Raw genomic sequence first — 22,446 nt, forward strand, 5'->3', positions numbered from 1 at the left:
AACAAGTTTATTTTCTTCTGTTCTCAGGTTCAGTGAAGCACTTATTTACATACAAATTATTTGGTAATGGACCCTGGATCTATTCGGTCTGAAACACTGAAGTGACGTGTTAAATATTTACACTTACTTCTTTTCACAAAAGCATGTGTCTTACAGTTTTAACATGCATCCCACATCTTACACTTAGATAAGTAGTAGCTGTGGCTTTCACTGCACTAGATGTGGGGAGCAGGTTAGAAGACTGACTGAAGAGTCAGTAAAACAATTATTTTGATTTTTCTTTTTAAGGCAATTTCACTGTTGGTAAAATTAGAAATAACTTTTTTGAAAAGCTTGGCTTCTGAAGTACATGTTGGAACCATAGTACTGTTAATGAATATTCTAAGTATAGTATGGAGTGACATGGAAGCAAAATCATCTCATGTATAATACCATAAAAGTATGGAGCAGCAAGAGATATGGATGCCTTCTGGATGAATATAAATGACAGCATGGAAAGCACAGAGAAAATTATTGCTGAAAAACTGAGCTACAGACCTTTTTAATGGGCATATCTTTCAAAAACATTTAAAAGATTTTATTCCATCATAAAAGGAATGAAAATTTAAATTACTCATTACTTTTTTTTGGCTAGCATTTTAATCTTTTAAAAATATTTGTAGAAAAGTAATAAAAGCAGACCCCAATGTAGACCCCAATCCACCCATTAAGGGTGGATTCCTGAGAAGTGAGACAGTTACCAATTTGTCAGATAAAGCAATTTTTCCTCATCAGAATAAGCAAAACAGATGCATGTAATCACTTACAAAATACACGTATTTAAATACATACAGGCAAAGCATGAAGGATGAAGCATGCAGGATGGAAAGGAAGGAGAAAATTATCAGGATTGTCACTGAAGTGCTACTTCTAACTAATACCTGACAATCACCTCATTTTTACATCTTGCATTGTGACCCATTTCATTCACCTGAGGATGAAAATTAAGATGGTGAAAATGTAACTGCTCAGAAAAGAGGCAGAAGACAACTGTCACAGGAGATTTATATCAGGCCTTCAGTATCCTAGAAGAATCAGCTGAGATCTTTTGAAACGGTGATCCAACCTGAAATGCCTGCATCTACTCCAGCTGATGATCCTACTCCTGCCTTTTATCCCCTATACTCTATATACACTATCCCTGTGTATTTAAATTGTGTGCATGCATCCACCTGCTATAATGTTAATTCTTACAGGAAAAACTGCTGTACTGTTAAACACAGGCACTTCATCTGTTACACTAGTAAAGGCTAGAAAGCAGGGTTGTGATTGGCAAAGCAACTCTGAAACTATAAATAAAGCAGCAACACATATCAGAGTATTCCTGTCTGAGAAATGTATACATTACAGAGGCTGACAAGTAAAATAAAGTTTTGAAGCAAGAATCAATTTAATATAGGGTAAAAAGCAATGAAGGAAACCTGCTTGGACAAGGTGGTTTAAGTGCATAGTTGATGAAAGCAAGCTCATGAGTTGTCATAGGAAACAATAAGCAAGATCCAGCACAAGTAAGTGCCCTTTCCTCAGTTTATAATACGGCTACATATTTTCTGTGCACTTTGATAAGCAGGGATAAAACAAAGCCCACTGCTAGGCTCCAGAGTCTGCAAGAACAGCAGCAGCAATTACATCGATAACTCTTGGATTGGTGTTATCTCTCCTCTGGACCTCCTACAATTCTGATTAATCATAAGGAAAGACTGACTAGCTACAACAAACGAAAGAAAACAAAAAATGAATATTTCCCAATCCCAGAATTTTTGGACTTTATATATTTGTCTTTTTAACGTTTCCAACGTTTTGAAGAGCAGAGAAGCAAAACTATTATTGATGTAAAAGCAAAACTGAAATTAATCAATGATTTAATTATAATTCGTTTGAACATCTAGGAACTAAATTTTGCATCACAACTAACATAATGGTTTCCAAATTTTTCCTCTTCTGGAAACGATTTTTCTTCCACCTCCCTTCCCCCAAAAAGTTTACAAATTACAAATACACTACACTTCAGATTAGTGTTTCTATCCTAGGAAGTACATACAAAACCGTAGAAATCCTTTGAAGATAAGTAAGTTTCAGATTAAAAAAAAATTTTCAAAGCAATGACATGAGTCCATGGCAGGAAAAATATTGATTTTTACCTAGGTCCTCCCCTTGCCATTTATTCTTGATTTTTATACGCAAATCTGCTTTAGCCTCTTCCCCAAAAGAAAATGAAGAATTATGCTACTAGTGGTATTTTGGACTGAAATATGAGTGCATGATGAAGGAGACAGTCTTTCTACACTTAAATTACTCTAAATTAAAACTCTATATATATTAATAATTTCCCATTACTAGAGTAATAAAATTGTAAACTATTTTCCATAGACATTTCTTAATAATGCCCGAAATGTTGTGTTTTGTGGGGGGTTTTTTGTTTGTTTTTTCTTTCCTTACTTCTTTACTGGATGTAAGAAGAGTTTTAGTAATGAGGTGCGATTTTATGAATTACGTTGCAAACCAGGAGATCAAGAGAAAATAGCACTTTTCCATTCTACATTCATTCTGCTCATCGAACTTTGTAGTTACATTCAGAGCAGGCTTTTCCACTGTCACTTCAGTTTTGGCAGTGTTTACACACGCTCTCTCACTATTAAAACTCTGACCCACTTGATTATGTGCCACCTAGCTGAGAAATATTGTGAAAACAGGAAGTAATTTTAAATGATAATTTTGTGTGTGTAAATAATTTCAATTATTAAAAGTCCCTATTTAAAAGTTTTTTATTTTGTAAACCCAACTTTTAGGCAGATGGTGTTGCAAAGTAATTCTGATAAAGTACCAGTGATATTGCTGTTACTCATTGATATTGGTTTGTTATTTATTGGTTACCACAGCATTGTGACTGTATGCGTCAATATGTACACATATACATCTTCTAATGAAGACTGCTCTCCAGGACTTCATACTAGATTATTGCAGTGGTCCTCTTTATTATTAATTCCACAGACATCTTTTCTTGTCATGCGAAGAGTTTACTCTACTCTTATCATAAAAATGTAAAATACATCAAAGCTAAGACTGGCAAAATATAACTCATCTGAATCAATAATTACTACAAGTTACACATGTAAATGTTCATATCAATAACACAACCAAGTCTTATTCTGTCTCTTGGACCAGGCAGGAGGAGGAAGGGTAATTACAAGGAACTTTATGTAAGAACAGATATAAAAGTATCTCAATATTTTGGAAAAATGATATTTCACTGACACAAACAGCATTTGCCTGAAATAAATGTGACAAGAAGTATCTCCTAAAACAGAAAAATCTCCATCTATGCAATACTATTTATGAGGCTAAAAATGCAAATTCTATTCATTTCTATGAATGTACAAATGTTTAACCTAGTGATGTCTTATACTTTTCCTCATTTGCCCTTAAAAAGGAAAAGTAAGATCAGCCATTAACAGGAACCTACAGCTTTATTAACTTTTTTTAATTAAAAAAATAAGGTAAGTATTATTTTGAAATATTTGCAACAATGTTTTTACAGCATTTCAAATGTATTTAGAATTTACCATTTGCAGATGAGACCTTCAACTTTTCAAAGATGGTTACTATCAAAGAATGCCAAATCTGAAATTATGAATGTTAGGTTCTTGCAAACACATACATGCAACACTTGGTTTATAATCCTGAAAGGGTAGGGGCACAACCCACTAAGGTTCACAAGCTGGAAATCAGGTAAGATTTTATACAAAGGTCATACGGAAGTGGGGCACCGTAGTAGTAAGTCTAAATGGGAGAAACCAAAAAATTTAATGAGCCCATTGCTTAAGGTATTTCAGATGTATTAGCATTTTAATCAGTTTGAACTGAAAGTCCCATTTTGGAACATAACCAGTGCAATTACAGACTCAGTAATAACATTTCAGCTGCTTCACCAATGCTTTTACAGGGAGTTTGAAGAAAAGACCAGTGTACCTATGAAAAGGTATGAATACACACACAGAACAGTATTTTAAAATACTAAGCATACCTGTGTTCGCAGAATTTCACCTTTTGACAGTTGCATATCACCAGTCAACTCTTTCACAGTAATGCCTAGTGGTTCCAGACGCTTGCTGAAGTAATTTGTCATTTCAGCTGCCAAAGCCTTCATAGGAGCAACATACACAATCTGCACCAAAAGGACACTTGTTTGATAAATGAGCAAACGCCACAATGTCGTTTGTTTCATGGCAACCATTACAAATCACAATTTATTGTGAAATATGATGCCAGGCGCTTACAGTGAAAAATCTTAATAGTGATATATGAAAAGTAGTTATCTTTGTTGGATAAGTGTACAGCTGTTTATAGGACAATGGATTTTGCTTATACAGCCTCATCACTTTGAAAATTGGTTCTGCATCAAAGCTAAATGTGTTTTCATAGCTTTTTACTCACATAATAAGATTTTTAGAACACAAATAAGAATAGCTTTAACAATAATGAAGTAAATCAAGACTAGCCTTATCTTTAACTTGGAAAAGTGTAATACCCTTGAAAATTTCCTGATTTCATATTCCACGTATAACATATAATGGCTTTTACCTTACAAGTTAAAAAGCTGTTACTTGGTTCATTAAACTCCTACCTTAAACTCATCCTTTTTGATAACACCATGCTGGACGTGCTGGCGAATTTCATGAAGGACTGTCAGCATGGCAATGTTGGTCTTCCCAGCTCCAGTGGGGGCACAGATTAGCATGTTCTCATTTGTGTTGTAGGCAGTCTCGAAAACTATAGATTGGATTCGGTTTAGTCTTTTCATGCCTTTAAAAGCAAGCTGTCCAATCTGTTAAAACAAACAACATATATATATATATATATATATATATATATATATAAAAAATCCAAAATATGCATGTGTGTGTGTGTGTGTGTGTGTGTGTGTGTCTATACCCATATTAATGATAAGAAGAAGAACACATGGTAACCAAACTTAGGATACCTGTTGAAATGTATTTATTATTCCAAGGTTTTTATTCTGAGGCTACCACTCCCACCCAACCCTCAAATACTGAATCCATAAGGAAAACAAAATATAGCAGGATAACATCTGTTAAAATTAATCAAAATCTTTAGCCACAGGCTATTTCAGCATTTAATTTGTTTTTAATCAAAAGTGTGACCAAAACTAATATACAGTAGAATAATGACCTATTAATAATTAAACATCAGTAAAATAGTCACATTAGAAGAATATACATCTTTAAATCTAAGATGACAAACTACAACTACTCTAATGGAAGAAGAGGCAGGAATACACAGGAACCTGCTGAAGAAACAGATGATTTTAAAAGTTATTAATGTTTAATTTTGTGCAATAAAGTTTAATTATGCAAACACACAAACACAAACAAATTCAGTAACAACTTTCTCTTTGCTTCTGAAGAAATGTCCATCTTGCAATTGTTAATGTTCAGACCTTTCTCCAACAATACTTCCAACAAACTGCAGCCTCCAAAAGGAACATAAAACTTGTACGTGTAGTCCCAAATAAACTTTGAGAATGTTTTCAAAAAGTAAATTATATAGTTATTACAGGTAATCACAGTTATTATAGTTTAATGCATGTTTAAAATCTTATAAAGTACAAATCATCAATTATAAAAATACATTGTTACTTAGTCTCTCCGAAGAATGAGATTTTCACCAGAAAGAACTGCTGTAGACAGTTACAATTTCTGCATTTCAGATTCTAAAACTTTTGCAACTGAAGAACAGACTCTTAAGATATAAAATTAATTTTCTAATAAACGTGCTTTTTCCTTAGTTACTTTTCACAGACACTTAAAAGAGACTACAGAACACAGAATTATTTCCTTTCTACAGATTTAATTACCTGCACTGCTTCTACTAATAATCATGAAAAGTATCTTACTGCTATTTTTGACGATTATAATTTTTATTTTAATTGTAGGAAACCACAAAAGTACAAATTCACTGTAAAGAACAATCCTGAAAGCACCTTCTGAAGATCTCCCTTTCCATTATTCTGGGCGCTTTAGTTAATTTACAGTCATTTGCTATGGTAATAGCCTTTCCAATACTAATAATAATCTTTCCAATTCTTTCCAATACTGAGCAAATTATTTGAGCAGGACTCAATTCATTACTACCTCACATAATGCAAGCTTAGGAATGAGGGCTTCACTGGCTATTCAAATCAACTATTTTATTTAACTTTGCGACAAACAGCACTAGGTCTATCATTTTGCTGCAGCTTCTTGGTAGTAGCCTCATGTGAGAGGCTGAGATGCAAATTACAAATTTAGGTTAATACACCATTTTCACAGTATATGACAATGCTCTACTCTTAAACAGAGGAATGACGTACTTAATGACTGGCCAACTGTAGTTTTGTTCTAGAGGACTTTAAATATTAAAACCAACATTCATTGATATAAAAGTCAATGAAAATGCTATGCAATCAACGCAGTATTTCTTTTTGAAAAAATGTGCTTTTCAATTTAGCAGTACCTTTGCCTTAGCAAAGCCTTCAGGTTGAAAACTTCTTGTGCGACATTGAAAAAAACAAGTTCCATTCAAATAATGGATTGCATTTGTATTTATAGGATTGACACACCTCCAATATATTAAAATATCTATTCTAAACTGTTAAGAGTCTTTGGTGAAGGGGAAAAAAAACCCCCAAACTTATCTAATGCAAGGACTTCCAGTATGTTTCTTCAATTTTTTAAGTGGTTGAATTTCAGGATTACAACAGTTTTCACTATTAATGTTCTTTCACAGTTTATTCTGCTTGCAAGATTGCAGGGGGAAAACTTATTTGTTTTGCACCAAGTTTTGTATACATAATGTTTACTTGGTGTACCATCTTCAAAATTCATTTCATCTTCAGGAATGAGACTATTATAAAGTGTTAATGGGTTTCCTGGAGACCTGCTGATTACATTAGTGCTATCAGGGTTCAATCAGCTGTTTTTATGGCCTCCTCAGTCATTTTAGGTTTCTAATTTGCCTGTTACTTCATTTTGAGATTTCTTGACAGGTCTTTGAAAATGGTTATATTTTTCCTTTTCCCTTTTCCCTCCCATTCCTTCTAATCGGTTTTAGAAGCTATTATAAACGCCATAAAGTTCACACTGATAAACACTGTTTACAGTGTTTATTATAAGGGATCTATGGAAAGAAACTCACAAACACAACTGGTGATAACAGAATTGAACTAACAAAACAATACATTGCACAATATGTATATTATTTAAAGAAGCCGTTTTAAAACAAGAGCAGAAACATAGTTGTCTAAATGAAGTCTGGCATAAGTATCTTCAGAAAAGAATGACAGGCATTTTTCACAGTCACATAGTGGAACACGCATGGCTTTACGCATACAGGTCTCCTCGCAGTTCTGTGATTGTTAATACCCTTAAATAAAGTATGTCTTTAAGTGTTCTCTTAAACTACTGCTTGTAGGAATGTATTGTTCCAGCTTCTCTTAAAGTGGACAGTGTAAGACATCTTTTTCCTCTACATTTGGAAGAAATTACATATCCTATAGCCCTGGGACATGGCAATTGTTAGCAAAAATAAATAAATATTTACATAAATAAAAATAATTTCCTGTCTCTTTTCCTGTTAGAAAGTAGTAACACCATGGATTAAGACTGACTTGGTAAGCAGCAATAAACAAACAGATGTTCCAGAAACACCAAAGGAAGCTGTGTAACAAGTTACAAATACGAACTTCAGCTTGTTTTCTGCAAAGTTGCTAAGCCTACTGGAACAGGAACATTAAGACTGGAATAAAGATAAATAAAAAATAAAACCCATAAAAGCCTGGTTAAGAACTCGAAGTATTTTTTTTAATAATGGTATTCTGACCAGAATCTAGACTTTCATTGAACACACTAATTAATTTTCAAGCAACTCAAAAGAAAAATGTGGGCACTGACAAACAAATACACAACATTCACAATCACAATACACAGTCAATGCATAATATTCTTTGAAAGTTGACTCTGCAGGAACATATTAAGGATTTTAAAAGCTACAAGAGAAAGGAATTCTAGAGAAAAACAGTATCTTAAGACTTCTTCAAACCACCTCCCCATTTGGTTGAAAAAAATATTACAGGTTATCCTTCCCCAAAGTTTCATTTTACGCCAAACAGTAAGTACAAGTGCATAATCCAAAAACAGTAGTTCTGCCCCTAAAAATAAATGAGAAAAAAATGGACAGTGGACAGAAATGCAACAGTATGCACAGAAGTCCACAGTTTGACAAACGTACTAGAAAATTTGCTTTCTTAATTTGTCATCTGCACAAACTACCTAGTCTGAAAGCTGAGAACAATTTTTTTCCCCTGGCATATTAACGTCAGTCAAGACTTCTACAGACCAAGTCTTTTTCAGATAAACCAGTGAAATCCTTTCTTGCTTAAAGGACTGGTAGCCACTGGATGGCAGAATCCGTTTTTTTACTGAAGGTAAATGAGATGCAAAATTCTTCAGCTTTCTATTCCACAGCTGATTTATCCCCAGAATCTACACAAACCAAAGGAAGTTTAAGCAGAATACAATCTGAGTGCTATTCTCAACAAACACAATTTCATGCCTAAGATGGTGCCATTTTTACATGAGCATGAATCAATGTGAAAGACCACTGAGAAGCAACTCTTTCCACAAACCAGATGATACTCAAGGCAGCTCTGATATGAATGTATGAAAACCTTTATTTTTACTTCAGTAAGCTTTCCAATTCTTTCCCAAGGAATTTACTGTTACAACTAATGCATTTATGAGTAAATAAGATTACACTTAATGAAGATATTCTTAATTAGCCATTTCATTAAAAAGATATTTGTGTGTTGGTGCTCTAACAACAATTTAAAAATAGGACAAAACTGTTAAAGTCATTAATGTTCATGAATGAGTCCATACTATTCAGTCTGCAGGCAAGCTACAGCTCAGAAACACAACTGCTTTAGCAACACAGTAGTACCTGTGTCTGTTCTAAATAGCATAGATCATCAGCACTTTAGACAGAGTTTTAGTCACGCAATTCATTAGCCAGACCTTGTAGTTCCACAGAGTTTAATAAATGTGATACAGAAGATACTCACTTTTTTCCCCCAAGGCATACCTGTGAAGCCTGCTGTGGCTTATCTACACTCTATAGCATTCTCCCTTACCCAGAACAAAAGGGTGCTAACTACCGGTTCCATTAAAAGCTGAGATTTTTCACTCTCCATATCCCTTTATGCATTAACACTAGTTGACAGAAACAGCTTGTAAGATACAATTAACCTCAGTATCAAATTTTCACACGGTGGCCCAGTGTGCTCTTAAGTCAACTTCAAGGTACAATGCCAGCATTTTAGTAGAAGCTTCTAAATTCAGTATTGGTGTGCACAGGCATAGCATAATAAGTCTTATGTAATCTATCCAGAGCAACACTAGAAAAAAATATAACCATATTTAATTCTTAGCAATTTATCCAAAGAATATGTTTGGGTGTTATCTCCCTTAGAATTATCATATTTTATTGATTTAGCTACAGGACATTCTCTTTATATTCCTCATTCTAAAAGAGATTTTGTCTTGTCCACATTAATTTTTCCAGTTTTCATGTAATACTAGACAAATTTTCTTATGGTCTGAAATAAAGAAATGTTAGTCATCTGTACTAATTTCTGTAGCATAAACCCACCTAAAATAAAGGTTCTATAATGATGACTACTTCTGTGGTACTATAACAAAATAATAAGATTACTACCCTTTTATCATAAAGATAATACACTGCACTCATAAACCAAGTTTAAACTTTCAGCAATTTCCCTAGTCATTGGCTTAATTTTAATGTAGATAAATTTTAATCAAAGTACCTTATATATTTCAGGTGCAAGAAATCCCATTCTGCAGTCAGTTGTTCTATTGCACTTGCAGTTAAAAAGATAATGGAGCTGTTAATAGCATGACTAATCCATGCTGTTTTACAGAAAATCCATGAAATGCAGGAAATGAAGTTCAGATGTCCCTCGTCCTAACATATAAATAATCTCTAGGTCATCCTTCCCCTTTGCTGTACTTTGGAATGTTGTTGGTTAAAACACATATCTATGCATACACAGTCATACACACACACAAATATATATATGTATATACACACATTTTAATAAATACATTCCCACAATACCTCCAAATTACGAACATCTAGTAGTCCCCCCTGCTTTCTAATTATGCATGTATACACTTAAAGCACTTTTGTGCCAGCGTAAATCCTATTTTGTTACTGAAGGTACACTCAGAAATAAACATAGATGTTATACCTGGGGACTTCCACAGCTTCCCTCTCCTGATGATACTTTTCATATTCTGCTACTTTCGTGGAAGTGGTAGCTCATGAGATTTAGGAACAATAATAAATAAAAATATAACTATATAAGTACCATAAAGGTAAAATTATTTTTATATTATCTTAGGAGTACTATTTGAGAATATAATTTCCTACCTGCCCCAAAGACTGAAATGTTGTCTTTCACAGTGCATATATACATTTTAAGCAAAGGCTCATAACACGTAAAAGAAAAACTGCATGATATTTGGATCTGCTCCATTTAGCACCAAATCATATCAGTGAGATTTCACTGTACTTAGGGGGACAATTTTTGTAGGAACAAGTAGCATACACAAAGATATGAAAGTTATACAAGCGTACCAAATAGAGCTTAGGATTGGCTTTGGGCCATAATCAGCATTACAATTTCTTCAAGTAAGTACAAATTATGTCTCATCCAAAGTGTAGTACCTGAAGAGTTATGTGCTAAAAAGGAAGCTTGGAGTAAAACACATTAGACAGACGCAAGTAACAAAAGGCACCAGAGAACCAGCAGCTGGTTTCAAAGCTGTACGTGCTACAAGTGACTAGACTAGAACTAAAAGCAATTCTGGCATGGTATGGCTATCCATGTCACTGTTAGTGGTAATCACAAAATCATTTATGTTGGAGATCATCTACTCCAACCCCCCTGCTCAAAGCAGGATCACCTACATCAGGTGGCCCAGGACTGTGCAGTTGGGTTTTAAATATCTCCAAGGATGGAGACCCCACAACCTCTCTGGGCAAGGTGTACCAGTGTTTGACCACCTCACAGTAAAAAATTACTTTCCTGTGTTCAGATGAATTTTCGTGTGTTTTAATTTGTGCCTACTGCCTCTGGTGCTGTCACTGGGCACCACTGAGGAGAGTCTGGCTCCCTTTTTGTTAACCATTCTCACATCAGGTATTTATATACACTTGTAAGATTCCCCCTGAGCCTCCTCTTCTCCAGCTCTCAGCCTCTCCTCACATGAGAGATGCTCCAGTCCCTTAATTAGATTAAGAAGCCAGAAGAAATTCCTAGAAATGACAGATAATGAACCATAAGGGTAAAATTATACTCTGACATCCTATAGAACACAGAATCACAGCCCATAAGACTTTCCTGAATATGTTTTTAATTTGAATTAAACATCATCTTTTAAAAAACTATGGGGTCTTGATTTTTAAAATTATCACATTCACTGGTTAACGCAATAGGTATTTAAGTAGCAGTAGCCATCAGAAACCAGGGAAATTTTCATACTTTCAAGTTATATTAGTGTCATTAAACTCAAAACAAACACTGCAAAATTTTCTTAGATTCCAACACAGAGGTCACAAGAATAAAAAAGTATCCGGGGGGGGGGGGGAGGAGGCAATATTCATTATACATGAAAGGATTATGCCTGCTTAAAGCTATCATTGCATACAAACTATGAAAATTATTACGGTTTTACTTTATTTGGAATGCTGCTTTTAAATCCTGATTAAACATTTCCCCTCCAGACTTTCAGACTTCATGTTTGCCAAGATACTGAAAATGTTATTTTTCTGACAGTTATTCAGTTCTCAGAAATGTGAAAATTCTGGACAGCTTGTAACAGCGAGTACTCTTCAACAAACAAACTTTCATTAGAGAAGAACGAGTCTCCATCCAGAGGAAGTCCAGAACAGTTCCATTAAAAAACAAACTGCAGCAAAATCTAGTAATATGTTAGTCTCCTACTAACTACGGTAACATAGGCACTCCTTGAAAAAAACAGCCAATTAAAAAAAAAAAAAAAAAATCAAAGAATAACCCCCACCATGTCTGTCTGTTTTTTTTTTTTGTTTTGTTTTGGTTATTTTTTTTAAATCATCAGTCCTACCATCTGCTCTCTTGAAGAAAGAAGAAAGATCTATTCTAAAAGCAAGAGTTTTTAGGGAAAATATTTAACTTCATCTATGACAGCTAAGAGCTAACATGCCTGAAGTAATTTCCACAAAAATCCTTTTAAGTCTATAGATACACTGCCACCAACATTATCTAAACTATTCTCTTGACAAGCTACGCTATACAAACAACTGCAGCAGTCATACCTTTCCTATAGATTTCTGAATTATACAACCACTTATTGTTGTATTAAAAATACAACATTGAGAAATATTCTTTGGTTCAATGTATAGGTTAAAACCAAAGACTTCTGCATGTACAGACCCAAAATCAGTTTGATGGAAATGATGGGAAAGCACCATAGCTCCAAGGCTTTCACTGCTCTGAGTTAAAACACTGAAACAGCTTGGGGAATCTCTTCCCCTCACTGGGAGAATTGTTGTGTTCCTCAGCCTAGTTATAAGATGACAAAAGATCATTGACAGAATGATTATACCCTCTGGTGATTTGATTTGAGGAAATGGGTAACAAAGTGTTTCAGAAAGATTTTTCCATAAAAGCAACTATTTCTACAGCACAGCAAATGTACATAAATTTTAGCATCCAAACAGACACACAGGCGAGATTCTGATTTCAGTGACACTATTGTAAACTCAAAAGTATCTCATGTCAAGAGAATTATTGCAGATTATAGCAATGAAATGGAGATCAGAATACAGCCTGCTCTTAGAGCTTTCTGTTGCCATTTGTGAATTACACACAAAAATGACCTTGAAGTAATGCAGCTAGCAGGAAAACAGCAAAAGGAAAACTGGCAACAGTTGTGGCATTTCCTAATAACATCAGAAGTTACAATCTTATGAGGCTAGAAGGATTCAAGTTTAATTTGGTCACATTTCATCCATATTAACAGTATCAAATAAAGAGGGTTTGTTTTCCTTTAAAATTTAAAAATAACTTAATGCTATACAAAGCTAAGAGCATGGAAGAGTGAAATACAAAAAGCTCTACGAAGTTTAAAACATTTAAAATGTTGTTAACCTTAACAGCAAGGTTCCTCCTGGACTCCTATGTATTGACACCTCCACTACCACCATCTCCCTGGCTTTTCTAGATGGAGCAATGAGGAAACTGATGTTTATATGCCACAGACTATGCTACAGGTTTTGGTTTTTTTCAATTCAGAGAACACTCTCATAATTTCTTACTCTTGTATACAACTAAAACAGACTCCTAGCTCGGCTGATGGCATATTGCTCCCTTAATTTATTCCCCTGGGAAAACACAGTGTGTCTCTTTAAAAGGAAAGAGGGGAAAAAAAAAAAAATCACTGTTAGAGGCACACTGTCTCAAAAGTAACTGTAATCAAAGAGTTAATACAGAAAGCCCTTTTCTAGTTGTTCAAGAATATAGACACTGCAAGACAAAAGGAGAAACCCAACAAATAAGAAGGAAAGATAACGAGGGCATCGTGAAAGGAATTACACAAATTCCGGCCATTGGTGAGAAAAAAGTTACTCTACTAACATGCAGCATAAAAACTGAAGCCCTTTTATGCAACCAATATAAAACAGTTTTAGCTAACTTTTCCCAAATGAAAAGATTATTATTTGATATGAAAGTACACACAAACTACTTTTTGAAAGTTGAATTCTTGCATGAATCGCCATTTCTGAACTAGTTGGCAGAATTTTGAAACAACTGCATCATACCAAGAGAGATCTAATTTATTCTTCTCCTTCCATATTTTTGTTGCAGTTTTGAAAGAATATGTCACTACTAACTTTAAAAAAAAAAGAAAAAAAGAAAAAAGATTTCTAAGCAGTAAGCTGTGTTGATGAGGGCATACATTCATCTCAAAAAAGGTGTTGCTACTACAACTAGCCTAGAAAGATAACTGGAAAATCTAGTAGGGATGGAGAGTACTGACAGAAAACAGCAGATAGTTTTTGGCCAAACCTGAAAAATGGTGACCATGAGGAAGAGACAGACATCAGACAAAAGGGATCAAAGTCCAGACCCTCCATGCCACACAGACGTATATGAATGATTGAGGTATGGGTCAGGATAAAGACACAAAACTTTCTAAGTGCTGCATCTGGGCATTTCCATTCAGCAATTCTCAGGATTTAGATTAATGGAAAACTAAGACACTAAAAACGACAGAATCACAAAAACTGAAAAGCTGATGAAGAAGATAGTTCTTGCTTTGCAAACAGCATTACAGATTTAACAGAGCTTTCACGTTGTCATGGTTTAACCCCAGCCAGCAACTAAGCATCACACAGCCTCTTGCTCACTCCCCCCCAGTGGGATGGGGGAGAGAATCGGAAGAGTAAAAGTAAGAAAACTCGAGGGTTGAGATAAAGGCAGTTTAATAGAGAAAGTAAAAGCCGTGCACGCAAGCAAAGCAAAACAAGGAATTCATTCACTCCTTCCCATGGGCAGGCAGGTGTTCAGCCATCTCCAGGAAAGCAGGGCTCCATCACGCGTAACAGTTCCTTGGGAAGACAAATGCCATCACTCCAAATGTACCCCCCCTTCCTTCTTCTTCCCCAGCTTTATATACTGAGCTTGGTGTTGTATGGTGTGGAATAGCCCTTTGGTCAGCTGGGGTCAGCTGTCCCAGCTGTGTCCCCTCCCAACTTCTGGTGCACCTGGCAGAGCACAGGAAGCTGAAAAGTCCTGGATTTAGTATAAACACTACTTAGCAACAACTAAAACACCTCTGTACTATCATCAACACTGTTTCCAGCACAAATCCAAAACATAGCCCCATACTAGCTACTATAAAGAAAATTAACTCTATCCCAGCCAAAACCAGCACAACATGTACTTTGAAAAGGATAGATGCTGCAGGTTACAGCTGGATCAGACTTTTTGTTTTGCTGCTATAATAGTTATTGATATGCAAACCAGTCTCTTTTTCTGATGTAGGCAAATTACTGAGGCAAACCTTGAGACAGGCATTCTTATTTAGCTTATAGATACATTTGACAACAAGCCCAAAAGTCTCCATCTAAGGAGTATGCATGGCAGGGAGACAATCTCATGCTTAGAGGTCCAGAAGGACAAAGGTCCACAGGTGTCAAAAGCAATGGGAAGAAGAATCAGGACCACAGGAAACTAACTCCTACATAGTCTCAGATGACTCAAAAAAAATCCCCATCCTTTTCAGATTCTGGGAACAAAAGCAGAGAAGGAGGAATATTTGCACAGAAGTTTCCTTCATTGTATTATGTTCAATGATAAGTAATTCCTATGGATGGTTAAACAAAAATCTTCCTCTATAGTTTGTTTCCTGCAAATGAATAGTTCCTATTTCCCTTCTCCAGATTAATTTCCAACATGCTACAGAAGAAAGAAATGGTTTCTAGTATTATCATTGTTATTATTATTACACAAAGCACACCTATTTATTCATATGAAAAGAAAAAAATAACTCCACTCTTATTTGATATGTTCAGTTCCAAGATTAAGTGGTAGGATAATTCCAATTTTCCAATTAGATTTTAGAAAAAGTATTTTGTTAGAATAAGATACAAAACACACACACACACAAAAATGTTTCCTGCTTTAAGAGACTTTACATTACTTGTTGCTCTCTGTTGTTCTGCAGACTCAAACAACTACTACTCTTTGAAAATTTAAAACATCCACTATATTAGCAATTACCGTATGATCTTGAGGTTAATGGAAATTGCAAGTCTGAGATGAATATCCTATCAGATATAGTCAATCTTTTAGTCATGTAACTCCTCTATCCCAAAACCTTTTAAAAACATTTAAAACTATGTGGTGATTTCTAACTGAATCCTTTGATGGACAATCTCAGTCCCATTTCTATTACTGAAAGACCTGGGACATTCTTATCCTAGATAAGAGATTCATGTCTCAAGGAGAGTACTGAAACTTCTGCTAATTAAAGACAAACATTAAACTGAGACAAACTATAATTTGGCTAAAATATTTTCAGTGAGAGTTAATCTTTTAAACATTACAGCATGTAAGAATTAGCATACACTTCCCTCATCTTTGAAAATTCTCACTTTGAGATTACATTTCTTAAAAATGAAAAACAATTTTGGTCTTGAGTATAATTTTAATTAGAATTTAAAATACTATCCTGTATCTCTCTTTAAATTGAAGACCAATTACTCCTAAGAACAAAAGCTTGCCTTCAGGTATGCTATCAAAGTAAAGCAGACTACTGCATTCTTCTTCCATGCTTGTACTATGAAATACCATTGAGAAATGCACCCAAACAGGATGCAGCAGAAGCACATTGTTCACTCTCCAGTCTTAGTTATCAAAATGACTAAAACTACTTTGAGTGGTTTTCATTAAAAACTTTATAGATCTCTGCGTGTGCTTTATACCAAAAAGTCTCTATACTCATGCAATGACATAAATGTACCTCCCTAAAGAATGAAAAATGAACATTTAACAAGTTGCTTTCTCAATTTAAATATTTCACTTACTATGATCATTTAATGAGGTCAACAAACATAACAGCTGCAAAGTGACCAGGTAGATATAATTGGATTTCAAATATTACAGTGATTAAGTACAAGAGGAAAAAAATGCTGTGAACCAGAAAGCTGGATTTCTTTGAGCTACATGCAGCTGCACTGTGGCAGAACATGTCTACCTGAAACGCTTCTTGGATTTTTACTGGTCATTGGTTTTACTCTGCAAAATTTAATACATACATAAAAGTCACTCAGTTTACAGTCAGTTGAACATCACAATTTGGAGCCTAAATATTGTCTTTTTTTGAAAGCAAATTTAAACCTGTCTTTAAGAGCAGGGTAACAGTACTTCATATTATTATCTACTTTTAAAGTATAGATATATTTCAGTATTTTTTATTTAAATACATTTTCTAATTAATTCAATACTATTTTACACACACAAGGGCATCAGTTCTAACTGTTCATGTAGAAACGAATATTTAAACTGTTAACGTAGAAGCCACTTCAGGATAATTTTTTCAGACTATTTACTTTAGCTTGCCCTTAACACATGACATAAACTATTTATTCCTAATAATACCTAACAAAAACCAGAAAAACTAACCGAGTGCTCTGAAGGGTAATTATAGTTGAAACTAGTAATAATTTTAACACATCAAGTAAAAATGAAAGAATGGGAAAGAGTAGAATATTCCCAGAGGAATAACTATTGCTGTCATAATCTTTCTACAACTCAATTTTCTTCTCTATTTCAGTTAATTTCACACTACTGCTAACTAAGAAGGCAGTACTGTTTCACAATATAGATGTTAAATGACTTTTTCCTAAATTTTACAAGGGAAGAGTACAAGCAAAATCAGTCTTTTTTTCTACAAGAACACAGCTATTTTGTTCTCCCAAATCCCAACTAAACCAGCAGCATTCACAGAAGTTTTTCTAGCTGATCTACCGTAGGAAAATAAAAGGTAGGTGAGGGATGATGAACTTGTGTGGTAAGGTCACCAATGTGTGGGAACAATAAAAGTTCAAGTATCAAAAGACAAAAAGTACAACAGTTTTAAAAAATATTTGGGAAATTTGTCTAATGACTTCTGATTGTAAAACATATTTTTGTGTGCACATTACCATCCACAATGAATCAAATACACTACAACGAAAAAAGAAACATATACTCTCACAAAACCCCTTGAGATCCATCTCTCATTGAGCCAAACAAAAACTGGAAACCTGCTCTTCGGTAGCATAATCTCTTCCATACTGACTGCATCCTTTAGTAAAACACTATGCACAGTGTAGCTGAGACTTTTGGCTGCCATATCTGGGTTTGTTTTTATTAAAACAAAAACGTAAAATAGTTATGAGAATGAGAAGCTTTCACAGACTCAGAAGTGGTGCTCTTTTGCACCAAAAAAAAACCACCCCAGATTTTTTTTTCTTTTCTTTAAGTATTCAGAATTAGTTCCATTGGTTGAATCTTTACACAAATTAAAATCCTGACAGGTAAAAGCAGGTACTTTGTTAGATTACTTCTAGCTACAGGCAGGTGCATCTATTTCCACAGTGGCTCAGCAGGTGCTTTTCAGCAGCTGGTGCCCTTTACTGGTTTGCCTTTGTAAGTGTTCCCATCAGATTTTCAACCATTTCAGAGGCAGCACTACGCAATATACACACACTTGGCAGCTGTGTAGAAAATGAAACAGGCTTAACATTTTATTCAAATCAGATGCAGTCAATTTTACCTCATGTTAATATTAAAAAGTGCATTTCCCTATTCATATTTACTATTTGCATGAAAAGGAGCGACCAAAATCCCAAATAACTGTAAGAATATGCAACTCTCACATGACAGTATCTACTAAATATTTTTCAGCAATTTTTGCTTAGTATATCATACACAGCCATGCTAGTTTAAAGAACAGACTAAAAGAAATGAAGTTCTCTATATTCACCAGTACAGATATTGTCACTATTAGACTTTGACCCATATTGTCAATTAATTGTTCTTGTCTTCAAATTTATACTGCCCAAGAAGAGATAACTCAGATTTTAACAGAGCTCTTTTCAATAAAAAAAGTTGTACATTACTAGTACTTAGAATAAACAGAGTATCTATAAATGAGAAGATATGTTTAAGTTTCAATTACAACTTCACTAATGAAAGGACATTTGACAATACTATTTTATATTCACAAGCATTATTTCTTGCTGTATCTACATTTATCAGTGTTTTTTGCATATGCTTTAATTAATATCAAGCCTTTGAAAATAAAAATGTGCATAAAAACAGAACTCAGACTAACACAACAAAGAGCATATTTATCTGTTTTTTCATAGCATCCTTGCTACCCTCAACATCTCCAATGTCTTAAATGTGCCTTGTTCACATAACACAACCGTCAAACTTCTAAGATGTTAAAAGGCTCTTATATGAGTATATAAACAGATAAGCCAACACCAAAAATAAAGCTATAACGTATTATACAATGTACTATCCTAACAGTGTTTAGAAGCTGACATTTAAAGAAAAAAACCAACAGCCTTGATAACCTTAAGAATAAAAGCACAAGACTACAAAATGTCTTCATCTAGACTGCACATGACACTAGGACAAAGGCAACTTAAGGAACAAATAATCAGATCATATTTTAAGCAGTCAATTTTAAGACACTACATGACAGGGAAAGGCATTAGGTTATAGTTGAATAGCAAGGAGAAGCCTATTGGCTAAAAAGAAAAAGATAATTTTTCACCTTTGTGAAAAGTCACCTGAAAAATTTGTGTAGATGAGCTAAGACAGCACATACTGCATACTCCATTCAGCCTGATTCTAAAAGAATCAAACTTCCCAGTGTCAAACCAAAGCAAACAAACCTGCTGTGAGCCTACCAAAAGACAGGTTCATGAGAGAGGTAGACAGAGAACACTATTTTGGAACAAGAAAAAGGTTACATTGCAAGTTGTTGCGTTGGTTGTTTTTTTAAATCAGGGAAACATCGTACAATCTGAAAATGTGGGTGCAAGTGGTTATCTATGAATTTCTCCAATAATCCCAGTAACCCAAAATTTTAAGAAAGTATCTACATTACTTCCCCATTCTTACGGGACAACAATAAAAGCCTGCTTTCATTATACTTCTGTGGTGAATGTTTTTCCAATTTCTATAAAAATAATCTGCTTTTAAATGATCACATTACAGTGACTTGATCCACAACATCATACAAAAAATAAAAGCCACATCATATGAATAGGCCAAGGAGGATGTACTTTGAGCAAATACAGGCTTACAACTCACCAGTTATATAATGCCTCCCAGTTATATAATAACTCCCAAACTCATGAGTGGCATGATGTATTTGCTTCCTTTACTTTCATTCCTCCCCATACCAAAAGAGGTGAACTATGGCATTACTTCCACAGCAGTGGATTGACACAGATTGTTTCAGTACATATGGGTTGCTGCTCAGTGAAAGCTGCTTTTTGCTCTTCATAAACTCTGACATAAGATCATACTTTGGTTCTTGTCTCTCTCCAGTTATTCATCATCTTCCTCTCTTTTTTGCATCCTACATACATCTGTATAAGGGACGTAGATTGGTTTGACTATCATTTTTGCATACAGACCTTTTTTTCCTATTTAAAAATAAAAAAGTGAAAATCTGGCAAGCTGAGGGAGGCAAAGGGGAGGATATGTAAAACAGTGGTGATGGGTCTGTGAAAAAGCATCTGTTACTTTAAGAATCAACTCTGCATTAATAGGGAAGATATATATACACACACACCCCATATGTGTGTTGTATACATGTTGTGTATGTATACAAAATATATTTTATAAATACATTTTTAAATATCTAAAATTTATATATTACTGTCTTTTTTATGTCTGTGATAATCTTGGACTGAGAATGGAAGAAGCATCATGGATTAAGGCAAAGACTCCAGTCATGTCACACCTGCCTAATGCAGAGATGTTTCAGAGAAAACAGTTTCAATTTCTCATCCTGTGTTAAGAGACAGGTCCTCTCAAAGACTATTATAGTGTCGAACACATCTTTTTGCCGAGTTAAAAATCACGGTTTTCAAATGCTAAGGGTATACCACAATCCCTACTGCCAGGTACCACTGCATTTCAAAATGTTATTTTAAAATAACTGTACAAGTTACAAAATAAAATCCCCTGGAGGAAACCCATGAAATGGCTAAGAGATTAACATATCCAATACTGTGTTCAGCTCTTAAGAGCTAGCACACATCTCGGATATGTATCTCGCGAAAAGAAGTTGTATTATGGGTTTTGCCAGAAAACAAAACGCCAATCTCTACTTCTTGCTTTCTTATTTTTATTACAGCCTTGATATCACTATCCCTGATGACACTTCCATTTGTTTTTATTTTACTATCACTACTTTAAAAAGAAAATCTTTATCCTCAGTATACCTCTTCTGAGATAGTTCATTCTTTTCTCTCTCATTTCAGCACTAGCATAAACTCTTATTCTGATGTTCTAGGAAACCTACTTTATATATTTTGATACAGATTTCAGAGATAAAAAAATACTCTAATTTCAGGAGAAAGTAGATACAGGTGGAACCATGTTTAGAACGATAATCCCAGATTATTGGACAAAATTATCCATATGTAAAATATTTCTTGGTAAGATATTTATTCGTTTCTTATCTACCTACTTCATTCCTAATATTCCCTTTTGGTGTTAGTTTTCAACTTCTCAAACTCATGGCTATTGGAGGGTAGTCATAATCCCTGATCCTCCTAAACTTTGCTCCTAAGAACTCTGCCTTGGTGGAGCTGGGACATCCACGTGCCATGTTAAATCAAGGAATTCAGACTTCACATTTCATTCCAGAATTAATTCAAAGTTGTACTACAACATTCACAAAGCCTTGCTATCACTGCAGTGTAGCTGTATTTCAATTACCATATCAGGTCTATTTGATATTACCATATCAAGTCTCTTTCTCTCTTTAAATTATGTAGATATGTTTTGTTTTAAAGATGTTACCCAAAATAAATCAGGTTAATAATCTGGCATGCAATAAAATCAGTGATTCTGTTGAACAAAAAACCAGCATCTTACTGGCAAAAGAATATTAGTATTTAAACTAATAGAAAGGGTTTATGAAACCAGAAAAATGCTGTGGTATCATTTGTAGTATTAAAGGCTATAAAGTAAGAATATTTTTAAAAATACTTTCCAGAGATTTATCACAATCAGAAGATGTTTTCTATTGCTGAAAGGAAAGGAACTATTTAGCATTCCAGAAATCACATAGTCATATCTAAAAATTGGAAAGCCACAGTCAAGTGAGGCACATATTTTAAAAGTATTACATTCAATGAGTTATATTCAAGAACAGGAAATGTCCTCCAGCAGTGAATTAGTAGCCAGCAACAGAGCACATATTTGCATTTCTCCAACATCAGATTACAGGTAAATTTTAAGACCAGAATGCCACTTTACAGGTTGCACATGATAGCAACAGATCTTTCTGTGGAAGAGTTAATAAACTATTTCTAATAAGAAATAGGATTTTCTTAATGGAAAAGATGATAATTTTACACAAGATGGACAATAAACTGCTGGTTTGGCATGAAGCACGTATTTTTACGTGCTTTCAGCCAAAGCAACAGTATTTATTCAGACAATTTAAACAAAACAATGCACAAAAGCCTCAGCTGAGGCCAAGT

At 34.5% G+C, this 22,446-nt stretch overlaps 1 protein-coding gene across 2 annotated transcripts in view; it reads right to left on the reverse strand.

Annotated features, from left to right (window-relative positions):
- ASCC3 (activating signal cointegrator 1 complex subunit 3) overlaps window positions 1-22,446 on the reverse strand; it is a 289,617-nt gene that overhangs the window by 203,571 nt on the left and 63,600 nt on the right. For both annotated transcript variants that reach the window (XM_075498453.1, XM_075498452.1), the window contains exons 9-10: window positions 4,664-4,864; window positions 4,064-4,204 (exon numbers count right to left, since the gene is read on the reverse strand). In XM_075498453.1, coding sequence (XP_075354568.1) covers window positions 4,064-4,204; window positions 4,664-4,864 — 342 coding nt within the window. The remainder of the gene's footprint in view (window positions 1-4,063; window positions 4,205-4,663; window positions 4,865-22,446) is intronic.

This window comes from Mycteria americana, chromosome 3, assembly GCF_035582795.1.
Source record: "Mycteria americana isolate JAX WOST 10 ecotype Jacksonville Zoo and Gardens chromosome 3, USCA_MyAme_1.0, whole genome shotgun sequence".
Lineage (NCBI taxonomy): Eukaryota > Metazoa > Chordata > Aves > Ciconiiformes > Ciconiidae > Mycteria > Mycteria americana.